The sequence below is a fragment of the Camarhynchus parvulus genome, chromosome 2 (assembly GCF_901933205.1).
Source record: "Camarhynchus parvulus chromosome 2, STF_HiC, whole genome shotgun sequence".
Classification (NCBI taxonomy): Eukaryota; Metazoa; Chordata; class Aves; order Passeriformes; family Thraupidae; genus Camarhynchus; species Camarhynchus parvulus.
In genome coordinates this window covers 32,568,203-32,593,594 of record NC_044572.1, presented here as the reverse complement: position 1 = coordinate 32,593,594, position 25,392 = coordinate 32,568,203, and the positions used below count along the sequence as shown (strand labels likewise).

Sequence of the window (25,392 nt, the reverse complement as noted above, 5' to 3'; positions counted from 1 at the left end):
TTCTGTTGTCTTTTGTCAGGGGTTACTTTTTGGGTTTGTGTTTGCGGTTTTTGTTTGTTTGGTTTGTTTTATATTGTTGGTTTTGTTCTTGTTTTGTTATGTTGGTTGGTTGTTTTTCTGTTTTGTTTCGGTTTGGTTTGTGGTTTTGTTTCTGTTTTGGGGTTGTTTGCTTGTTTGGGGTTTTGGGGGGAAGGATGAGGTTTCTTTGTGGAAAATTTGTACAGCTTAATGAGAACAAATTCTTCCAGAGTGCTTCTGTTCCAGTCAGACTGTTTACAGGCAGCTGAACAGCTGCTGTGCCCTAAGTACCTCAGTGGGAACCACCTCTGTGCATGTTCATACCCATGCAAGGAGGCTGCTGAGTTTTCCATGTGCATAAGCACACAGCCAGAGCATTGCTGCAGGGGGTGTGACACACTGCAAGCCCACACCCTGCCTTACCTCACTGCAGCGTGCTCCTCTGCCCCTCCCTTGCCACGAGATTTAGCTCAAATAGCACAAACTGTGGGAAGCAGCTTGCCCCAGTTCTGCCAGGGACACTGGGGAACCTGCTCTGTAGAGATGCTGAGTTTCTTGAGTGTGCTATCAGCACACACCCAGATTTCAGGAGATAGAATTAGTGATTTGTGGATATATCAGATTGAAATCATGCTGATTTAGGTTTAGATCAGCTATTCATGGTGGGAAATAAGAGTGCTTTAAATAAAAAGGAGACTGTCTGCTGGGGGGACTGCAGAAGGGTAACTACGTCAGACCCAAATCACACATGGAGGCTTGTTTAGCTGGGTGAAACTGAGCTGTAAAGCCAGTGCTGGGCTGTGGTTCACACTTCTTTTATCAAAAAAAAGCTTTTTTTTTTGATACTTCAGTTTTATTTTCTTCCTATTTGTTTCTTCCATCTTCCTATTTTTCCTTCCTTTGCAGCATTTTCCCCACAGTAGCTCACTGATGGGAGAAGTGCTGTGCCAATTATCTAATAAAAATCTGGCAGAAAGTCAATCACACTCAATGTATGACATTTAGAAAAAAAATCTGAATTATGATTGAAAAGTCAGGAATCTGGTTATCCCAATAACAATAAAATAGCAGACTTCTTTTGTTAACACTCTCGTCTTCAGGAGGGAGTGGGAAAGGACGTGAGGGTGATTTGAGTAACTGCAATTATCCAAATATATTTATAAAAGACAGATCTTTTTTTCCCCACCACCCACCTGTAAGACAGCATATCTTGAGCTCAGCTTGTCAGTACCCAAAGAGTCACTGCTGACAGTGCAGATTACACCTGTGGAACCCAGAACTAAAATCACTGGTGTAACTCACTACTAGGTACCTGGTGACAGCCCCGTGTTTCCAGGTAGCTTCTGTGCCACGATGGGCACCAGGGGGAAGGTGGGGCTTGTTCCAGAAATTATTGCACATTCAGGTATTCCATCACAGACTGTTATTTGTACTTGCAGAATACTTCAAGTACAAAGACAGCTCAAACAGGCCCAAAAGATGCGTTCAAATGAGCCATCACAGCTTCCTGGTGCTAAACAGGTCTTCTGTCTCCATCCAGCTGCAAGTGAACCTGAGTGCAGGGCTTCCCCAAAAGAACCCTGTTTGGATTCCAATCAGACAAGTGTGAACCCTTGGAAATGCTCGGAAATCCCACCACACCTGGCAAAACATGGCCCCAGACAAGAAGAAGGCAGTTTTGCAGTCAGTGAAAATACATGTGATGCTTGCATTCTAATGGTCCAACTAGTGCAGTGGAGGGGCTTCCCCCTTTGCTAATGGCACAGCTCTAGCACTGGGACTGACAGAAACTTCTCTTTAAAGTGTAGAGCTGTTAAGAAAATGTCAGAAGAAGACAGCTCAGTGACCACATTTTTCAATCTTAACTTGCAAGTGAAAAGAAACATTAATTGTCTGTTTATGTCATCTCCTCCCACAGCTGACTGATGCAGAATACAGCTTGAGGTGGCATTAAAATGTAAGGTGGGTGTTATAATTTGCCTGAAGTACTTTGGCAGTTTTTAGGTTTTGTTCCAGAAATTATCTGAACATTGCCATTCTGTCAATGTCCTTGTAAGTCACCTACACCCTCTGCCATTCAGTATGGCAGCATACAGCCCCATGGCCTACAAACATTTCCAGCGATGCCAATGCTTAGTACATGATGTTCATTGTCTTGCATTAAAAGCATAGCAGAGGTGTGTAAGTATCAGCCTGGTACTCTGCAAACCTCAGAGCCAAGTTCTGCCTCAGGTTCACCAATGACTTCCACCCCCACCCCACTTTCTTCTCTGTGGGAGCTGTGCATAAGCAGGGATGCTCAGGATGCATGGGCTGGCGCCCTCCATGCCCTTCTGGAAGTAGATCTCCAAACTCCTATTTAAAAACACAGCAACTTGCTTGATATTCCTCAAACTCTCATGTTTCTGGCTTCTTGGCTTAACCTCATTAGCAGGAACACAGCATCTCGCTGCTTTTTTCACCCAGCACTGATGGGTACTTTGCAGCCTCAAAACAGCTCTTCAAAAGCCCAGGGATGACCCTGCCTCTCCTGCAGCACTCAGATGCTCCAATGAGTGCCCCAAGGCTGTCCATGCCGTGGTGAGTGAGGAAGGTCCAGAAGAGCAGCTTGCAGCAAACCAAATGCAAGAGTGATCTTTTCCTGCCCATGAATCACCAGCCCTGCCAGTGCTCACACAAAGGAAACAGCTGCAGCCACAAATCAGGCAACTTAATAGGTCATTGCACTCTCCAAGTATTTCCCTTTGAGCTTTTCTCTGAACAATACAGAAAAAGTGTCAGATCACATTCTCTTCATTAAGGAGCAAGTGGCTAAATCTGCCAAAATATGCCATCCACTCCCTGGTCAGTGAGGTGTAACATCCAGATCCTGTTAACATCACTTACAGTGATATCACCTCCAAAACTGTCCGGCTTTGTGAACTGGCTGTTTTTACAGGCTGACAGCAAGTAATGAAGAGGCTGCAAAAATCCTACTTCCTGCAAGCACAGAAACTATTAGATCTAATTATCTCAGTGGCAATAGATACACCACAGTGTACCCAGAAAGGGGGGGAGTGTTTTGCCCTGAGAACCACCTGGGGTGGCCCAGGGCAGCACTGACTGGTGGTGCTGTGCCAGCTGAACTGGCACTGATGGGCTGCATCTATTGTACCTACCCTGAAGCTGTGTAAAATTTACTTTTGGCTCCCTGCTAGGCTGCCTTTCACCATTTCACTGCTGGGCTGGGAGCCATATTGGCTTTGACAGTTCCCTGGCAAGCAAGCCACAGGACTGTGGTCTATCTTCAAGCAATTCCTACTCCAGGAAATGTCACACTGTCTCCTTGTTTAATAGGATCATTGAATGTTTTGGGTTGAAAGGGACTTTAAAGGTCATCTACTTCCAACTCTCCCTGCCCTGGGCTGGGATCCCTTCCACTGGATCAGGCAGCTCCAAGCCCCATCCAGCCCGGCCTTGAATACTCCACAGCTTCTCTGGGCAACCTGTTCCAGTGCCTCACCACCCTCGTGGTGAAGAATTCCTTCCTTATATCTAATCCAAATCCAAATTCAGTGTAAAGCCATTCCCCCTTGTTGTCCCATCCCCATGTGCCCTTGTAAAAAGTCCCTTTCCAGCTGTGACATAAGCCCCTGCTCAGTACTGGAAGGTGCTCTGTGGTCTCCCCAGAGCCTTCTCTTCCCCTCTCAGCCTGTGTTCATAGCTCCAGCCCACTGACCATCCTCATGGACTCCTCTGGAATTGCTCCAGCAGATCCATGTCCTCCTCGTGCTGGGGCCCCCAGAGCAGTACCCAACACTCCATGTGGGCTTTCATGAGAATGGAGCAGAGGGGCAGAATCACCTCCCGTGCCCAGCTGGTCACACAGCTTTTGATGCAGCCCAGGACACATCTGGCTCTCTGGGCTGCCAGTGCACATCGCTGGCTCATGTTGAGCTTCTTGCCCACCAAGAGACCCAAATCATTTTCCCCAGAGCTGATCTTAATCCATTCTCTACCCAGACTGTACCTGTGCTTGGGACTTCCACAGCCCAGGTGCAGAACCTATTACTTGGTCTCACTGGATTTTGTGAGGTTTGTTTTGCACAGGCCCAACTCTCAAGCCTGTCCAGGTCTCTCTTCCCTCCAGAGAGTTGACTGCTCCCACAGCTCAGTGTCATCAGCAAACTTGCTGAAGGGGCCTCAAACTCACTGTCCCTGTTGCTGACAAAGATGTTGAACAGTGACGGTCCCTGAGGACTCATCACCGCGCTCCTCTGAAATCTTCCTTCTTCTGCAGCCCCTGGGGGATCAGGCCAACCAGGGATTGAGGAGTGAAACAGAAAATTCCATCCCTATCCATACACACTCTCCTCTGCCTGCTTGTGGCCCTCGTACTCCCATTTGTGCTCAGGACCCCTCAAGGCAGAGGAGCAAGGAGCAGTTTTGGGGCACTGAGCAGAGCAGCACCAGCCTTTGGTCAAAGCAGAAGCGTGTTGAGCTGCCATAGTAAAAGTGTAAAAGGGGAAAACATCAATGTGTCTGTAAAATTCAAGTCCATAATTTCTAAGACTGGGAGTCCTAAGAGGTTCTTCGCAAGCAAACCTAAATCCACTACATGTCAGGAAAAGCTTTTTAAATGCAAGTCTCAGGTATCCTGCTATTGAAACCTTTAAGTTGCAAATAACAACCTAAGCATCTCCACAGCATGCAGTGTAGTTTCACACCCATTATGCTCCAGCAGAATGCTGAATATTTGAGGGCATGTAAAGTTATTATAAAGTGGCTTTTTTATGCTATTATGCCTGTCTTTCTTCATCATTCCCTGTGTCATTTATATCATAACCTGGAGAGAGGCCAGTTTTATGCTTTATATTCTTATCCTCTGCTGTACTTTTTAAACCAGCAGTTACTAGAGCAGAGCTGGAAAGAAAGCCAGACTTTTTATTCACAGAATACACAGCATTAATGAAACTGCTTACCTAGACAGAGATAGAAATTGCCACAATGATACCTACAAATGGTCAGCTGGCTTTAGTTCTATGTCTTTAATAGCAGTATGTTGGATGGATTAACAAAAAGGCATAGAAAGCCTGAGATGTGCCAATATATTTTCCTCTAGTCTATTTACTGAAAGAGCTCACTAGGGCTTTGGTTTTTGGGTTTTTTTTGGGTTTTTTTGTTTTGTTTTGGTTTGGGTTTTTTTCTTCAAAATTATTTTAGTAAGCAAACAGTAACATAACAAACAACAACAACAACAACAAAAAAGTACAAAAATCCCATTATTTTGCAAGACGCCTTAGCACACAGCCCAGCCATATGGGATCCACAGGAGAAAGAAACACTCTTTTCTGAGGACACCTACTGATTATCTGGGGTGCTGCTGTGCTGGTAAACATCTGGTGATGTTTACTTCTGCACTGTGGTGAGGATAGTCCAAAAAAATCCAAGGACCCAAGATATGAGCACAGTTGAACAAGATGTGAGCAGTTGGTATTACTATTACTGACAAACACTTGGGAATCAGCAGCACTCTCAGTTTGGATGCTGAATGTCTGGGCTTGGCCAGCTGAGCCATTCTGGTGAGGTAAAAACTGTGTGCAGTTTTGTCTCTTGTGCTCTCATGGATTTGAGGAAAAAAAAAAGTCTGGGGTCATTTCTTTATAGCTGAGCAAACCCATACACAGGGAAGGGAGAAAGCAGAATGGAAACATCTGTCTTCCAACTCAGCACCCAAAAATCATAAATCCTTATGCCTTATCCCTTATGCCTCTTTCCCTATTGACTATGTAGAATTAAAACCCAAGAGATTTCAGCAAGTGGCAGAACAGGTCTTTTTGCAAGCCTCTCCTGCCTGAGCATCCAGGCATGTTTCTGTTTCCTTCACATGCAGCTAGAAATATCCCTGCTGAGAAAGGAAAATGAAACAACTAATTAACTGGTGATGTTCTTCTGTTCCCATGATTTTCATAAATCCAGATGAACATAGATGCAGGTGTTACATGGGCACTGGTGCTCAAATCAAAGTTCAGGGAAGGACAAAGAAGACGAGGAAAAGGGCAGGGAAGGGGTGATACCTGTGCTGTCCCTGCCAGTGACTTGGCGAGGATGAACCCCAAGTTCACATTTAGTCTCACTTCATCTCTGATAATTGCTGACAATTGTTCAATGAAATATTCCCCCTTTGAGTTTACATAGCCAAAAAAAGTGTGTTCCCCAAAAATCACAGAACATAATAATTCCCTAGAATAATTTTTTACCTGCCTCTAATCTCCAGTGGGGTTCTGCTCACGAGGTTTCCACAGCCAGCACAGCTGATGGCAGAGATGGGCCATGTGCTGCATTAAAGCTCAGAGCACCTTTGCTGGCCCCCAACACAGTCTTCACTCTGAATTTCAAAGTTGCTAGCAATCTGCATTAATCAAAGTTATCCCTGTACCTTTGCAGCGCCTGAAATGTGCAATTCCCACAGGGAGACCTTGCTAAAACAGTGAGGTGCTCACCTTACACTGATCCAGCCTGACAGTGAGCTGATTCTCTGCTAAGGCTGGCAACAATCACACCCCAGCATTCACCTTATCTCACCATAGTGAAAAGAGGAAAACACAAATTCCTAATTGCTGCTTGATATACACACAGACCACCATTCACTCAAGATTTATGCTGGAATCTTCTAAACTACTTTGAAAAAAATCCATTTGGTTTAATTCAATGTAAATTTATTAATTTCTGATATTTCCAAGTGACAATTTTCTATCTGATTTCGCTTTTCCTCACATTATATAATTAGATTACCTAATGGGAATTGTCAAAACACTGCAACTTTGACAGAGATGTCTGAGCAGAGCTCTCAAGGAAGAGGTGCAGCTTGGAGAAGGGGTTATAGCACCAGGGAAAAGCTTACCCTATTGCACTGTATGTAGATTGAGATACTTTGAGTTTAAAATACCATGGTTTTAGCACAGAAACCTATGTGGCTGGCAAAACCAACCCCCCTTATTTCTAAGAAACATTAAAAGAGGTAAAAAAGTGAAAGAGAAATACATATTTTTCCATATGAAAGCTGCTCTCTTTGTTGGCAGGCGTGTTGAACAGGGACAGCAGAATGCTGGATAAATGCAGTCAATGCCTGTAAGCCAGAGTTGCTTGGATAATAGCTATCCAGCTGGTGAAGAAATGAGAAACATCAATCTAAGGCATCTTAACTACATTTTAAACTAGAAATATACCTGTAGACCCTCAGGCGTACCTGAAGAGGAAGAGCTTGTAATTTTGCACATTTGGTTGTTGTGCTGTAGGGTAGCAGACATTTCTCTCTACAACTTGGCCTGGGGACAGCCAATGTCCCTTTGAAAGCTTTGAAGTTTGGGGTAGGTTCTTTATGAAATGCTATCGAGGACAAAAAGAGTGTTAGCAGCCTAAGGAGAGAGTAGGATGGCATGGTGATATCAATAAACTGAGTGCTTGGAGTAAGAGAAAGAAACATGCTTAAGAAAATTTAAATAGGGCAGCACCTTGTCTCAGCCCATTTCCTTGACAGAACATTAGGCTGAGCCTCTTTTTTGTTGCAGGTGATTTTCAGGAGGGTTGGGCTTGTTGGTTTTTTTAAAGAAGATGGTAAATCAGACCTGATATATCAAATGAAAAATTATTTCTTCCCACTTAAATGGAGCTTATTATTAATTCCCCAGGTCTGACTCACAGAGCAGGAAATATATTTTAATCCTCTCAGGCTGTTGTGACAGTCACGACGAGCGCTGAAGTGCAGACGCTCTGACGTGTGCTGAGCCGCGGTGGGCCTGGGTACCACCGTCAGTGTGCTTGTGGAGAAGTGTAACATGCACTGCTGGCTAAGACAGATAAGGCAGCCAATTTAAGATGTGATTTTAAGCAGCTCTAAATGCATTTCATCTTTTAAAGGCAGAATTAAGTTAAGGCCCTGGTGTAGCAACACAAAACTCCACGTCAATAATTTTCTGATTGCTGATTTGAAACAACTGCTGAAGAAAACGAATGATGTCAAAGTTTAAATGCTTCAAATGTGAATGCAAGTCAACATTTCTGATTGATCTGATTATTTAGCTCCACCTTCCTAGAAAAAACTGACCATAACAAAATGTGTTTGAACCTCCGAAATATTAATATTCAATTGATAAAATTTATTTCCTGGTTTAGGTGACTTAATTAGAATCCACTTTTAAGGCTTATAATGCAACTGAACAAGTACTGGAGCAATTGTTTAAAAATATAAATCTTTGCCACTACTGATGGAACAGGATTTGGAAAAAGATGTGTGGAAAAACAGCATTTTCAGCTGACTTCAGTGGGGGTGATAGCTGAACCAGAGTAATCATCAGAAACATGGCAGAGTGAATGAATGGGTATAGTCAAGAAAATCATCCCTGGCAGAATAGTCTGCATCATAAATGCAGAATAACTTCAAATTGCAATCCTTTTCTTCCATATAAAAGAAAGTGAAACAAGAACAGAACATAAAAGAATGCTTTTCAAAGGAAAGGAAGCTTGAAAATGGGAAGAAATTCTTTACTGTGAGGGTGGTGAGGCACTGGAACAGATTGCCAGGGAAGTTGTGGAAGACCCATTCCTGTCAGTGTTCAAGGCCAGGTTTAATGGGGCTCTGAGCTACCTGCTCTAGTGGAAGGTGTCTCTGCCTATGGCAGGGGGGTTGGAACTAGGTGATTTTTAAGTTTCCTTCCAACTTAAACCATCCTATGATTCTATGAAAACACAACATAAGAACTTGTGGAAAAACCTAGTAAGAAAGATCTATTAAAGAGCCTGTCACCTATTTAGCACACAGTCATCTAAACCCTCATTCTTAATTGATACAAACATATTTATTTGATAAAGAGCATTTCATGCTCTTGTACCTCTGGGAGAGGCTGCCAATTTACACCTTACTGGGAAAGTTACTGTGGGAAGCCGGTTATAGCTGTGTTCAGTTTTAGCCACCATCAGCGCTGTCTGCAAGGGCACCTCATGCTCTCCTGCTCCCATCAATTCTGCTTCTTCAAAGGTGGAATGACTCCAGACACATTTCCGTAGAACTTACACACCTTGAGACATGCACTTGGCAGCCCACAGCCCAGGACCTTCTATTGAATGCACAGGAAAATGAGATAAAGAAAGAAGTCTGAAAACTTCTGAGCTGGGTGTTCATTACAGGCAGGTGGGAGCTGCTTGTAGCTAAATATAGCTTGGAAAGTCTCTGGGCCTGGCAAGGACTGGGTCATTAGAGAAAAGCAAATAACTTAGATAAGGGAGAGCTTAGCAAACACACATATTAACTGGAAACAAGATAATGTTGCACTACTGGTTTTATAGCACATTCTTAATTGCTGTAATCCAAGAGTCTACAAGGGCAAGGCTGCAGGTGCAGTAGGACCATATAACTTACTAATCATTTTATTTGTGAGCCCAGGTTTCCTCCCACTTTCTCTCCTTGCACATAGATGGAATATCTCTGTAGTCTGGATTTTTTTAATTTTATTATGGTCTTACAGACTGGAGCACAATGACCCCCATATCTGGAGTCTCCAGGTGCTGCTGTAATACAGATAAATAAATGACTGATAACAATGCAGCCAGATAAATAAAATACACCAACTTGATATGAATTACCGCATTAGTTAGGCAATTTCCACTCAGTAGCACTTTCTTACTCAGGGTACTAACCCACCAAAACAGAGTACTTTTTTTTTCATTACTGTATGTTATATTATGTTTCGTTTGCATTTAGTTTTCTACCTTCACTGAAATCCATCTGGAAACTTTTTGTTTCCTTTACTGAACTTAGTACTTGTCACACCTGGAATACTGTGTTGAATTCTGGTCCCTGCTGTACAAGAAAAGATGTGGACAGGCTGGAGAGGTCCAGAGAAGGGCCACAAAGATAATCAAATGACTGGGCAACCTGATATATTACTCTTGGGGAGATTCTGATTGGACACAAGAGGAGAAATTTTCAAAATAACAATCAGCCACTCATTTTTTACAAGGAGAATAATCTCCACAGGGAAGTGGGGGATTCCCCAATGTTGAACATTTATGAGATTCAGCTGGACAGGCTGCTGGACCATCTTGTCTATACCATGCTTTTGCCAAGAAAGTTTTGATCAGGTGATCCTTGAAGTTCCCCTCCAACCTGGTACTCTATGATTTTATGATTGATTCTGCTGATTTTTTTTTTTAATGTTTGTTGACTTTTAGTGGCTAATGGTGATAACAAAAGGGTGGCAATGGGAAAAAAGGTCTGGTGTTGGATTTACACAGGCACCCCTGAAGGTCATGTGGCCAGGCAAGACATGTAATCCCATGGGAAACATGGAGCAATGGTCAGTTCAGCTTTAAAATACCCTTCCCACGTATGCCAAGTGCTCCTGGGCACCACACCCTAAGCACCAAGGTGAGGGGCCAGCAGAGCACCAGAAGCTGGCACAAACTACTATAAAAAACACTCGATGCTGGACCTGAAACTTGGTATTCATTTGCCAGCTACCAGGTAAATCCCACCTCACCCCAACACAATGCCATGCTTGGGCAGCACTGCCCACACTGGAGCACCATGACCCTCTGGGAGGGTCTTTTGGCACAGAGAATTTCAGGGCTGAAAGCATTGCAGTGGGCTAGGTTTGTAGGGATGGCGAGAGAAGAAGACAGAGAGAAATTCCTGTCCTGGAAGACAAGATAGGTGGGATCATCTAGATCTCCTCTTTGGTTAAATCAAAGTTGGGCATAACTGTGATGTATTTCACAGAAATTGCTGAAGGTAAAGGTGGAAAGTCTTTTAAATGTTTGACACCTATTTATGTACATTTCTCATGATTTCAAACCCACAATAAATAAAGCAGAAAATATTATTACCTACTTTCATGGTTATTATTCTTGTTTTTCCTGGCGCTTCCTCAGATTCTAACATCAATTTCAGCCTTTGTTTTAGAAACAAGGCACTATTTCTCACAGTTAGAGAGAAAAGGATGAAAAACTTAACCCTGAAGTCAAAATGCAGGAGTCACGCCAAAGAAAACTGGTATTTATCTTCATTTCACAGCTCATTTTTTAAGTCTATCCTCTGATTTGTAGAGCTGATACAGTATTTTCAGTGCCCTGGCCTGTCAAGAGTGGTATATGAAGTACACAAGGAAGCTAAGAACTAAGCACACTGGAATTCTGTGGCAATATTATGTCTGCCCCAGAGAACAGAGGAAGATTTTAGAACAAAAATAATATTGCACAGTGGATAAATAAATATTGTGTGAATGCTTTGCCTTGCTTCTGTCTTTGAGAGCTCATCAGGTAATAGCTTTTCTATACAGATGAGTGTTCTCAATGTTCAGGAGAACTCAGGTAATTGACTGGAACAACTCAGCACAAGTGTTTAGCATGCGCTCATTCTTTAACTCTCCTTTTCTCCCCTAAGGTACATTTGTAATGACAGCACAAGCAACATAAGATTAGTTTATCATTTTTATCACTACTGATACTGCAATTTACATGGTCATTAGTGTATATAGAGAAATACTAAAAATTAGCAGGAATTAAAGACATTGTGTATCATATACCTCAGTAACTTTCAATTTTCATTTTAATAATTACTCAAAGCAGAGTACTCTGTGTAACCTGCCGTAGCAGACCCTGGCCTGAGGTTGAAGAACACCTGCTCACTCCAGCAACTGGGGGCCATCCTGAAGTCCCTCTGAGGATTATTGCCTACAGCCGTAGGTAGCAAGGGTTTACTCTGGGGTTACAATGAAAAAGTGTAACCAAAGTATGTGTTCTGTGACCATCTTCATAGGCTGTTAAAACAGATGGGACAGCGTTCTTTATCTCATCCATGGCTCATCCCTGATAACTCCCTCCAAGAGCTATCTCTGCTAATGGGCCATCAGGATCTCCCAGCATGTCTCATAGAATTAGATCTCTCATTCTGAGATGCCCCACCCAGGAGGAGGAACCAAGCACTCCTACCAGGATATGGTCTGAGGCTTGGAACACCACAGGAGCACTATCACTGGATTCCCAGAGGACAAGAGCTCAATACCCATCACTGGAGTATAGGCACCATTTAATCAGACTGCTACCATCACAGGGTGTCAGATCGTATTCTGACTCTGTCCGTTTAAGTCAGTGTTTCTGTTCTATTGCATTTATCTTAATTTTTCTATTAAATTGCTGTTCTGACTTGGAATTTCCCACTGTTTTGGTTTCGAACTAGTACACCCTGGGGGCCCCAATCATTTTTGTGACTCTAGATTGCTCTTAATCATCACAATTGCGCATGCAGCACTATAGAACCATCACCACGTCTGTAAGTTAATGTGCTGCTGCTGAAAGATAAGTTTGCCAATTCCAGTGACACAGGAGTGTTTTATGAAGAGGAAAACTGTGTTGTGTTTTGCTGAAAGCAGTGTGACCACAAAAGCTGACCAGTCCTGGTAAGCTGGTAACACTTTGCAAACACATTTATAGAATCTGGAACTTGGTTGCACTGATGCATCTCTCCCAGGGGCAACAGCCATGTGGAAGCATTTGAAGAGTGGGAAGGACATCTAAATAGATTAAACCTTCACGCTGATTCTTTTCCACTTTGGAACTTCTTTATGTGGTTTATTATGCATTGTTTAGTCACAGTGTCTAAAGAAAAGAAATGGTGCATCAGGAACCAGAGACCAGCATTTGTGAAATGCACAGTCTGGGTCCTGACCATGCAGCAGGATACACATCTGTGAACTAGAACCACTTAAGAACAAGGGGAAGGTGCTGCCATTCTTATACTACTTTGAGTAAAAACTTCAAGTGTGTCTAAGGCCCCCATTAGGCTACTGAGTGAACATGTAAAATCCAAAAATAGCAAAAGATAAACCTGGAGATAGCTTGCCTTGTCGCTGTTCTGTGGATCTTATGGTACAAACCATTAATAAGCCCAAATGAGAGAGGCTCAGAAGGCAAGTAGTCCAAGGGTTGGGATTTATCACTGTGTTCCTTTACAAGGCCTTAGGCAATGTTAGATGTCTATTTTCTGGCACAAATAATTGCAGTCTTGTCTTGGTTTATGAGTTACTTTAGATGTTAGTTTCTGCTATTTCACATATTGCCAAAACAAAGATGTTACATCTGTTTCATTTAAAATTACTAGTTCAGGCTTACAGCCAAGCATCAAACCAGTTTTGAGGAGTTAGCAGAATTAAGCAGTGACTTATTCCTTTGCATTTCAAAATTGCCTTTAATTTTATTACATTTGTCACTGTAAGCACTAAAGTTTTAATGATGGCCATTCTGAAAAAGTTGCCTCTCAGAACGCTGTTTTCACAAGTTATGAAGTCTGTGATAAATGATTTTAAACAGTTTTGAGCTGAGTCTGAGGCCACAATAAATGATGTCTTTATCTTACTTTGCACAGTAATTACTGTAATAACTGTGACACCATTGTTGTCCACACTACAGGGAAGTTATAATTCAGTTTTAATAGTTTAAAACAATGCTTTGTTATACCAATGACATGGTTGTTTGTTTTCATTTAGTATGTTATTTTTTGGAATGCACAAATAATTTATTTAAATAAAGGAATATGTACAAATATGATGAAGGAGAGAAACTCTACAGAATACAATGGCTGCATGCACTGGGGATGACGCTATGATTTGCTTCAGAGGTGTGAAACTGAAAACTAGGAAAAGTTCTGAAGGTGTGCTGAAAATCCCATCACCACATTGAAGGGTCTTCAAACCTGCAACACATATTATGAATAAAAAAAACACATTAAACACATATTAAAGCCCCCTCTGAAAAAATTTAATGTTAAAACTGCCTAAAACATTCATTAATAGCAGCAATGAGAAATATATATGCATATTTGCAGCTGAAAACTGTATATGTGACTCCAACAAAAACAGATGCATTATGAATTGCCAAAAATCTGTACTTGATTGTAAAAATTGGTACCAGAACTTGCCTGTACATCCTGCTACCCTGGTACCACGTTTTACATGGCTGAGACTAGCCACAAAGCTGCCTTACACCATTAAACAGCACTTAGTGAAATTAGGCTAGATAACTATGATATGTTGAGATACAAATTTCTTAAAGATATATTTTTCATACTAACTCAGGAGTAAACAACTTCCAAAGAGAACTCACTGAGCCAAACAAAAATCACATCATGCTGTAAGCACCCTCGAACAAAACCCAAGTTCAAAGCCACCATCCTAAAATATTATTGTGGTATTCCACTGCTCATTATCAAGCTTTTGGAAGATATTGAAAAGGGTGCCGAAGGCAGGATTTTATCCAGAGATCCTCTGCTTGCAAACAGATGTTTTGTCTACACAGGAGGAAAGGTAACAAGTAGGAGAACATGGAAAAACACCAGGAGAAATGCATTTGCCATGATTTTTCCCATCTAAAAGTAGCACATCAGCTCTTGACTAAATATCTAATCTGCCTCCACAGTCACTGGAGAGACCTGGGCACCTTAGAGGGCAACTGAGACTGTGCCCATTTTAGGCAGGAAAGTTCATTCTGGAGTTACCCATCCCTCTGACTGACTAGAGGCAACCCAGATGAGTATTTCATACTAGATATCTAATTTTTAAAGAGGCAGCATCAGGAGATATAAAGCCTATTACTGAGTATTAAACATGTTCTCATCACTCCACAAGACAGATAAAATCAGAAACATGCTGAATCACACATTTCTGTCATAAGAACTTACTTGTACTCAGGTCAAGGCCTCTTCTTTTTTTTAATTTTTAACTTCCTATTTTACAATTAATTTCTAAAAGAATCTCTCTAAACTTTCTTTCTATGGTCAGACATACACCCAAACTAGAACATCTTTTGAGGCGTATTTCAGTCAGCAAAAGTGAAATGTCAAACCAAGCTGCATAGAATTAAGTCATTTATCATTATCTCAGTGTTTAGTTACAAAGTTCAGTTCCCACAAACTCATGAGGTATCTCTCTCTGTCACTGATTTGCACTTGAGTGCAAATTACATTTGCTCCATAACTAGCTTTTTGTGTAACTATTTCTATAACATTTACTGAATTTCAGTTTGGAATAATAGCAGCCTGCCCTTCATTCATTCCTTCAGCCTGGCTTCCTCCAGGAAGAAGGCTTGGGCAGCCATGCTGTGTGTCCAGCTGTCCGACCCTGCGTGCCTCTCCTCACTTCCTCCCCAGCTTTCAGACCCTTTGGACAATTTCAGTCAAGGAGAGGCACACTGATTTTAGAGATGTTTAGCTCCTGATGTGCCATCAAACACTGGACTGGACAGAAAGAAAATTTAATTGTGTCCTCACATGGAGGAAAAAGTTGGAGTGGGCTTCAGAATCCATACAGAGTTTTATCCTAGAAAACATATCCATAGGAAACTAGGCATCATTGTTCCCAGTACTCCCATAACTGTCAGCAATGAGTGAAAAATACCATACTCAGCTTAAAGTGCTGTTACAGGGGGTAAGAAATAAAAATCTGCTTCTCATCAATTCTTGATCTTAACTGCAGACTAGTTTGTTATTTTGCTCATGAATTTTTGCTCCCTGGTGTGTTACAAATAGCATTATTGAAACAATAATAATAATCATAACGTTTTGTGATGAAGGGGTGAAAATTACAGAGAGTATTAGACTATTAGGGAGATACATTAGAGAGTATGAGTACTAACTACCCTGTGTGTTGCCTCAAATTCAAGACAGTGGAAATTTCCCATTATGTGAGGGCTCTCCCTTGTCATTACCAAACACAAAATAGTCTAATACATTTCACTGCACTCCATGCAGTTTTTCAGATAAGCATCTGCAGAGAAAATTGCATCCCCACAGCTGTGGTTAGTCATCAACCCATCAGACAAGGCTCTCCCTACACAAAGAACTGCAGGTCTCATGAGCAACCTCCCTGGATGGCAGTAGGAATTTTGGGTCACCTCTCAGTCTCATGATCATGCCCTAAATTCAATGCTACAGCCTATTATGTTTAAGTACTGAACTGGTCTAGTTGAGCCTTTGCAGAGCACTTGTTTGAAGACTCCTGAGAAGACAGCTGCACAAAACATTTATTTCTGCAGTAGAAGTATTGTCAGCAAACTTCAGACAATCAGTGAAGGCTTAAACTGAGCTCATTCATGATGAATTATGAGTAAAACCAGTATTTTCCTTCATGAGCCAAAACTACTCCTGCATCTTACCTTTTCAACATACTTAATTTTCAGCTGTGTAAATTGCAGTCACTACTACAGTATCTTACATTATGTATAAAATTGTCATTACCTAACTAGATAAATACATTATGTACATTTGAAACCCCAGTGCTGTTTGAAACACCACTGTTCCTTTAGCCTAGTGCAAATGGAAATAAATAGGCCATTTTTCCCCTTTGTAAAGCATTAGATACAAAACCTGTGAAATACTGCATTTTAAAGAAAAGTCACTGCTGTGCATTTGTGTATGAGTTAATATAGGTGCATATTTACCACTTATAGACCTTTAGAGGAAAAATTTAAACTTGTGTGAGCAGCAAATGAGTAGCAAGATGTCATCTTTGGAGCTCTAATAAGTAGGGAATCATCATCAGACATCAGCATACAATTCTATGTAAAAATGCTCAGAATTAGGCCACCATTGTGGGAGTGCTTCCCTTCCTCTGAATAACAGGTATAGCCTGCTCCCAAAATTAGCAAATGAGGAGTTTAGAGTATATCACACCTGGTAAGGCACTTCTTGCATTCATTGATGGTGTTATCTCTTGGGGAAAAAAGGAATTAAAGGTTTGGGTTTTTTAAGGATGTGATTAAACAGCTTCTGGTGGTATGTTTTCTCCCTATGAATCATATTTATTGATAACAAATGAGACTGTTAAATCCAAATGAGCTCTTCATACATACCTGGATCTAGGAATGTTTTCTGTGCTTTCCCTCAACAAGAGGTCTGAGATCAAGTGTATCTGGGCTTGATCTCTTCCCATATCTGAGGAAAAATTTTTAGAAGTTACATTTTTGTATATATCACTTTTTACAAATGAAGACTGAGCACAGAACCATTAGTGATTTTTTTCTTTTCAGAAAAATAATTGAGCAGACATAAATACCACTTTCCAGCAATTTCAATTTGCCTTAGCCATGTGAGCAAATGTTAATTCTTGTTTTATTTCCATATTTTTCTACATTTTTTCCATAATAATTTTACATTATTATATTGAGAAACTCTCAATATTTCTCAATTTGATGGCTGCTCCTGGATATTCTAGGACCTTGCACCTAACTGATGAGAGCATGGAAGAAGAGGGAAGAAGCTGTGCATGATGTGACTTCCAAGCATGTTGGTCTTGCCTGGAAACCCAGTTCCATCATCCCACGAACTTTCTCATTGGTTTAGATTATACTTCTCCTTCATCAGAAATTTTTCAAGATCTTTTAAGGTAGCCAGCACATTTGGGGCTGCCCAACACATAGCACATTAGTTTGCAAACACTGAGTTATCTTGAACTCTGTGGCTATGACAATGAAAACTTGCTTTTTCAGAGTTCTTCTTCAACTAGACAGCATTTCAGGGGCTACCTTTGTCCTTTATTTACACAGCAGCTGGCTTTCTATTTGCCTTTTTCTTTTTAATCATGAATGCTGCACATCACTTAACATTTAAAAGTACTGCAATTTCCATCACTTGGGAAGGAATTCAATCTCTTTTCCTGGGAAAACAGAAGTGGCAATGAGCAGTCTGCTTACATGACTACAAGGATTCATTAGCCTAAGAGTGATACCTATGAGCAAACCCTCCCTCGGTTGGAAAGAATTAAGATCACAGTTTAACTTGTGTGTGCAATTTCATTCTGGATCACAAAGTACATTAACAGCTTTTGTGAATGCTGCTGGAGTGAAATTCTGATTTCAGAAAATCAAAGGTGTAGTTAAGAACTAACATTTTATCCATTATTATCATGATGTTTCTCCAGTGATCCCAGTCATTCCAGTGGTGGTTTAGAAAAGAAAAAAAAAAAAAAAAAGAAAAAAATCAACCCAAACCTTCCAAACTAAATTTAAAAAACCTAACAGTTTTAACTGTTGAGTGCATTGATTGCATTTAAATGGGGAAACATATCTCACTTTTCATCCCTTTTCTTCAACCCTTTGTGTTTTTACCTTGCTTTAATCATTTCAGTGCATCACTTGTGCTCCAGAAAGACAAAGCATCAGTTCCAGAAAGTTAAATTTCTTAATCTGAGCTGACTGAAAGCAGGTATTTGAAAAGAACCAGCCAGAAACAGTAAAATGCTATTACAATAGTGCAATCAGGCATGATGCTGAATCAAATACCTTGCACTCCATCACCACCAAGGGATTTCTTTCTTTCTAGTTTCCTGCTCTGATTAATACGGATGTGACCTGGACTTCAGCTGAGGAGGAAGTTAATTTTCTGTTATGTTAAAGAAACTGATTTAACAAATCAAAACTTTCTCTAGCACCTCACACTTGGACAAAACTCCCACTAATCTCTCAGGAAGTTTTGCCTGAATAAGAAATAGGCAGCAAACATCCAGAGTGCAGAGATTCACTCAAATAATGAGGACCACTGTGTTGGGGAGATACATATTTTACACGAGTTCTTTCAGCATCTTGGCCACTCCATGCAACTGCCTGTGCTGGATGGACCCACTGTGTCCAAAGCTGCACACAAGGTGTTCACTGAGTGCCACCAGCTGGGCTGCCCAAAGAACATCCATTCTTGCTTTGTCAGTCTCCTGTCTACCCTGTCATTTTGCCCCTGGGAAACATCCATGCTACTGACTTACTAAATAGAGGTCACAGACACAGTCAAACTCTTTTTCCTGATGCAAATGTCTAGAGATGTCTTTGCTCCAGCTGCTTCATGCCTTGCTCCGAGATACACACTTATCAAAAATCATGGCTGTTTTTAAAAGACTAAAATATCATGATTCCAAGCCAGGTGAAAACACCTGGTCAGTTTTTATACTCCATTTGAGACACCAAGGCCCACTTTGGGGCATGCTGATAAGCCACAGCTCCAGCTGAAGTCAAAGAGATTTCAGGAGTAAACATACTTATTCTGAATAAGGACACAGTATGTCAGGCTCAGCAAAATCTCAAAGCTTCCTATGGAAACTTTGGTGTTAGGATTCAAATCCCATCAATGTCCAATTCAGAAAATCGGATGTGTCTGATTTAGAAAATTGTCAAGAAACCAAAGCAAAGGGAGATCTGCTCCTGTGCCCATTAAAGGGTGTTGACATGAAGCAGGAGCAGCAGCACTGCCCAAGTCACACACACTTTAATATACTCTCTGCCCTGCCTATAGTTCAAGCCATTTCCAGCAGGAATGGCCTGGCTGCTTTGCTACAGCACAGAAGAGCCACAGATTCATTGAGAAGCTGCAAGTGACAAAAGAAAGAAGACTGTTTGTTAGCAGGAGGGAGCACAGGTAGCAGCAAATAGCAGGAGGAGGAGGAGGAATAAAGAAGGACTCTGAAAAAAGCCTCCTGAACAGTATGGTAGAGAGGTGTGAAGCAAGGACCACAGGACAGCTCAGGAAATGAAGGTGGAACTAATCCAAAGACACACAGGCATCTGTAGAGCAGCAATCTGCATCTGCGCTGGGCTCTTTTTTAGGTTATAAGGACATGGCACATAAGGAACAGGGATCTCATCAGAAACAAGAAGCCTGAAACACGTCTCCTGATCTGCACCATACAAGCACCCTTTACCTCAGGTAACCTCAGAGGGGTATTAAAGCTGACAGGCACTGGTGTCTAAAGCTGAGATGGATCTGAAGAAGAATTTCCAAGAAGGGAGGGAGCAAACAGCCAGATGGACAAGGTCTAAATACAAGAAGAGAAGGATGATCTGGAAAGAAGAAGCTCATTGAGCTCAGGTGAAGACTCTGTGGGTCACAGTAGCTCAGAGGGGAATGGCACTCAAGGCCAGAAGCAGAAGGCAGAAAGATGAGCCAGGAGGGGGCAGGGAGGGGAGTGGTGGTATTCATAATCACAAAAGCATCAAACAAGGCAGGGCAGCTGAACCTGAAGAAAAAAAAAATCAATCTCCTCATCTCCTCCTTTGCCAACATGCTCTTACTGCTTCACCTCACCAGCTACAGGCACCAGGTTGGGTGAGAGGCTGAGCACAGCTTGCCCACCCACCCACAGAAGGAGCAGGGTGAGCCCCTGGACCTCATCTTCCCCCTGTCACAGGGCTCCCAAGCAGTGCCATGCACAAAAAGCAGAGATAAAATTCTGTTAGAAGAGATAAAACTTCAAGTACATCCGCCCAAACAGACCAATCACCCTTAGACTGGTCTAAAATGCTTCAAAACTTATTGATTCATTTTGCAAGTGACTGTGTCACTGCCAAAACAGGAAACCTCCAGTAGCTCAGTTAAGCTTTCCAAATGGAGGTGGCAATGGATTTGTTTCTGGACTGTTAATTCACCACACTGGAAAAACAGCACACCTTTCTGGTTTTTTAGTTAACCTGTGCAGTCAACTTTTAAATGTGTATCACAAAGTTGTCTTTGTAGTGCTTTTTTCTGCCAACTTTCTTGTACTTCCAGGTCAACTCTGTTCCTTTAAATACAAGGGTGGGTAAGAAATATGAGGAAAATCTAAAGAACAAAATTTAAATTTTATCCATCAGAAACAATAACTATTTCAGTTCACTTCCAAATCCACACAAAAGAATGAAACTGGTTTAAGTACAAAAACTCTCTGAGTTGTGTACTTACAATCAATAAAACTGGAATAAAAGCTACACAGTCAATATTAAAGCAAGCACACAAGGCACACACCAGAAGTGAAGGCTGAACAGAAATGGGGAGGGGTGGTCATTTGGATTTGGGATTTTTTGTTTTTAAATATGACTTGGCTTTGGACAGAAGCCACCTTTGAAAAGGGAGATGAAAGAAAGAAAAGGGATGAGACACAAGCCTGGAGATCCCATCGCATGCAAGAGAAAACGGCAGCAGAGGCAGAATTTGACGATTAGATTATTTTAACAGTAATGTAGACAAAAGGTTATTTGAGTGCAGACTGCCACACAGAAGCATGCCTCACAAGTGAGCCAGTTGTGAATATTGCTTTAAAAGTTCAGAACCAAAGGACTGTACGTCTATCAGCCCCTCCATCCATCTTACGCACTTAGGGCAGTGGCACACAATGTTAGGGGATTCTGGGAAAGCTCTCAATTGCATGATAGCCACCCTTCTAATTTAATTCTTCAGACTTCTAGAGGGAAAAATGAAAGCCTAATTTTAGACTCTCATCTGGTCTCGATATTAAACAATAGATATATATGTCGAAGGTCTTCTGTGTGACACACTATTGCACGACCTCAGAGCAAATGTCTATTGATCACACAGCCTAACTAGACAGACCATTTTTTATCACAGAATATGATTTTTTTATAATAACTTGCCCTTTTTTTCAGGCTGAGCCTTTTCCCATCCTTTAACAAGCATGGTCAACACAGAAAGCCAGTTTAGAGCCAGAGAGGCTTGCACTCACACTCTTTGGGCTTGAGTTTTTGATCTTGAGAGAGGTTTTTGTTAGGGCTAGGGGTTTTTTGACATTCACAGCTGCACGAAGTAGCCTACAAACCACAAAACATCTGGACTACTACAACTCCACAATGGGCACTTTCTCTCACCAAAATCTTCACTGGACTCAGGGGCAGCAACAGAAGTGGGAAACTGCTCCTAGTGCCCTGTCTAGCCGTCTCCAGCTCCCAGGTTAGTTATCTTTCCTTTTTGGGGTCCCTCCCTGTGCACGCTGTTATCTTTCCTTTTTGGGGTCCCCCCTGTGCACGCTGTGCATGCTCCTGCCTGCCAGCCTGTCTGTGCCAGAGCTAGAAGAGGCTGAGAGAGCAGGTGTAGCATTGACACCCCTGCCCCTTCTGCCAACTTGGGCGGTGGAGATTCAGCTCCGGACGCGCCAGCAGCTCGGGGTTTCACGGGCACTGCTCTCTAAAAGGAATCTGTGCACCACATCTTCCTCCGTGTCCTTGGGGAAAGCAGCGAGAGACACCCAGTGTGAGGGGGCACCCCACCTTCCACCCCTGAGCCTCGCCAAGGAAAAAATTAGCCCGAAAGCGGGCAAGGGAGATGTGTGCCGTCCGGCTCTGCCTACCTCTGCCTGGTGATGAGGTTGATGTAGTGCCTCAGCGCCGAGTAGTATCTGGCCATGTCCTCTGCGGGGGCGTCCTCGCCGGGGCTGTCCGGTTTGGAGGGGTACGCCTCTGCCAGCGTCCCCAGGCAGACCAGCAGCGACAGGGCGAAAGTCAGCACCGACACCCACAGCCTCACGGTGCCCTGCATCTGCACGGCGGGGCGGGATGGACGAGAGCCGCCGTCAGCACCTGCCCCGACGGCGGGAGCAGCGCGGCCGCCCCAGCGCAGCCCCGACCGGCCCGGACAGCCCCGCGTTCCCGTCCCCATCGCTATCCCCGTCCCCATCGCTATCCCCGTCCCGGTCCCGTGCCCGCCCCGTCGCGGCACTCACGGCGGCGGCTGCAGCGGAGCGGCTCTCGGCTCGGCGAGGCGCGTCTGCCTGGGCGTCGGGGCTCCGAGTGCGGGGCTCCGCACCCCGCCGGCCCGCTTTAAGGCTTCCCGGCAGGCAGGAGGGGCCTCGGGCGATCACGCCTCGCCGGCTCCGGTCCCCCCCGCCCCGCTCCGCCTGCCCCTGCCCCGGGAGGGGCCCGGCGGCCGCGGCCGGGCGGGGCCGGGCGGCTCCGAGGGGGCGGGCGGTGCCGAGCCCCGCGCAGCCCCCGCGCCGCCCCCACCGCCCCGGGAACCTAGCCACGGCTGCCCCCGGGATGTGCTCCGAGATCGGCATCCTTCCCCGAGCGTGGCGGGGCGGCCGCGGGAGCCTGGGTGTCTGCAGCTGTGGAGCCGCCGTGCTGCCCGAGCTCCTCGGGGAAAGGGAACCCTGGGGACAGAGCTGGGATAGCCGTGCTGTCCCGCACCCATAGCACGGGAGGGGCCCAAGCTCGGGCTTTGTAGCAGCGGTGCTGCCGGACATAAAGCCAAGAAAGCAGGACGGTTTGGGACAACCAAAAGTACCAAATCAGTGCCACAGGCTCAGACATCGTAGCCAGTAAATGGGTAAATTAGAGACTCACACAATGGTTTGTGTTGGAAGAGACCTTAAAGACCAGATAGTTCCAAACCCTTGGGCCATGGACCACGGCATCTTCCACTAAATCATATTACTCAGAGACCAATCCAGCGTGGGTTTGGGCACTTTGAAGGCATCCACCACAAATCTTAAGGCTTAACTTCCTAGGGGACTGGCAGCAGAGCTGCAAATCTACCTCCCTCCACACCTACTCTGCCCCCCTGTTCTGGGCTACCTTCTGAGTATCTGTTCTAAAGTTGCTTTATTCTCTATAATTTCTGTGCCTGAGACACATGTCACAGAGAACAGCTCACCAATGCCGTGGGATCACAAAGCCTTTCCAGTCACTGTCCTGACCAGCGGAACCACTGCTGAATCTGGGACACGGAGCTTGTCCTAGCAACATGGGACTACTGATACAGCTGTCAGACTTACATGTCTCCTTGTCCAGATCTGAGTCAGTGGGGGGAGATAGGCACAGTGATCTGAGCCCTCACACAAATGAGGTCTGAGACAAGCAGAGTGGGGATCTGCTGGTAACACACCCTTCTCCACTGGTGACAGGAACAGCCTGGGTGACTGGGCTAGGCTAGACACCTGACTACCAGAGTGCCTGAAGTTGGGTAAGATTAATCCACTTCAAACAAAGCTTCAGAACTTGTCAAAGCATTTGTTAGACTTAGAAAGTAGCCTTACACATTAGTAAAATAAGGTTAATTCTTTAGAAACAGATAAATCAATTAGCATCTTGACTAATTCCAGTTGGAATGACAAATCATGACTCTCATCATATTTTACTTTAATTTCAAGGCAAAATAGCAAACACCCAAGTAAGAACATTTGATGTACTGACAAAAGGCTTCAGGATATATTCTAAAACTCTATCATTTATATACTACTGTTACTAATTTCTGTAGTTATTATCATATGCAGTTATTGGTTTAATAATAATCCAGCAGATTCTGAAAAACTATATTCAGTTTGCAAAAGCAAAGCCAGGAATTGTTTTCATCACTCCAGAAACAGAATCTCAACATTATCTGAGGGAAAAAAAAAAAGCAAACTAGAAAATAAATGGCTCTTGTGCTGTGTCTGTTTCCATCCATGAAAGCAAAGAAAATTCCAGAAAGCTTAATGTCAAGAGGTGTTTTGAAATCTTCATGACTCCACAGTGCACTGGCCACAGACCTAACAGCAAGACTACAGGCTGCCTTACATCACCCACTGAGTGAAGAATTTTAATGTGTGTGAATAATCTTCCATGCCACAGCCAGCAGCTCTAGCTCCTAATTTCTGCAGATGTGTGCACAGGGTGACATCACATCTTACAAAGTGGCCTCACTGCATCCCCACGCTTCTGTCCTCCCACCGGCACACTCCTGCACATTCAGTGCTCACGTTGTCCCCACGTCAGCTCAACAGATGCAGCTGATGTGACAGCCAGATGCCTGTGATACTGCAAATGCTCTGAAGAGCAGCTGTGCTCTGGCTCCATCACTTTCCCTTTGCTATGCTGAATCCAATACGATGCCTAAACCAAAGCTTGTATTGATCCAGTTTATCAGCTTTTATGGGGTGTGGGGGACAAGTGGTGACAGCACTGGAGATTGAAGCATCTGGGAAGGTGTGCCACAGTCACAGCTCTCACCAGCTTCTGCATGATTCTGGCACAACCATCTCCCACCAGATCACAGAACTGGACGTGACCCTCTCACCATTAAACTCTTTCACCATTTATAACTGAGGTTGCTTCTCTCCCACACTAGCACCACTCTTTCCACACTATCAGTCTTCAAGGCAGTCCAAAGAGGAAAAAGCCAACAGACTAGCAGCAGAGCAAGATAAGCACAAAGTCTGGTGTCTGCACATTCACTTGGGCTGTAAGGAGCAATGACATTCCCCCATCACCACATTCCTTGCTATGTGTGTCTGTATTCCCTGGAGCAGCATTTTGTCACATTGCCACATCCTGACACAGACCAGCACCCAGGCAGTCAGCATCTCCAGAAACCCTGGACAAATCCCTTCTCTTTTCCTAGTGATGAGGTACAAGGACTAAGCTTCTCCCTCACAGGAAATGATTAAGGAATCACACTTGCTAAGTCCTTCGACAAAATTCTGAGTCTGGATCAGCAGTTACCCATAAAAACAACACACGGGCCACACTAACAATCAGTTTGTTTCACAGCACATTATGAGGAAAACTCTCTCTCTATTGCAAAAGAAGGAATCAATTTTGCCTCCCATATGAGACAGCAGC

At 43.4% G+C, this 25,392-nt stretch overlaps 1 protein-coding gene across 1 annotated transcript; it reads right to left on the bottom strand.

Annotated features, from left to right (window-relative positions):
* Positions 1-13,456: 13,456 nt before the first annotated feature.
* Positions 13,457-22,633, bottom strand: NPY (neuropeptide Y). The gene is given in 5 exon segments (XM_030943040.1): positions 13,457-13,744; positions 16,897-16,949; positions 16,951-16,978; positions 22,146-22,333; positions 22,518-22,633. Coding segments are annotated over 4 exon segments (294 nt in total). The 5' UTR covers positions 22,518-22,633; the 3' UTR covers positions 13,457-13,719.
* Positions 22,634-25,392: the final 2,759 nt, after the last annotated feature.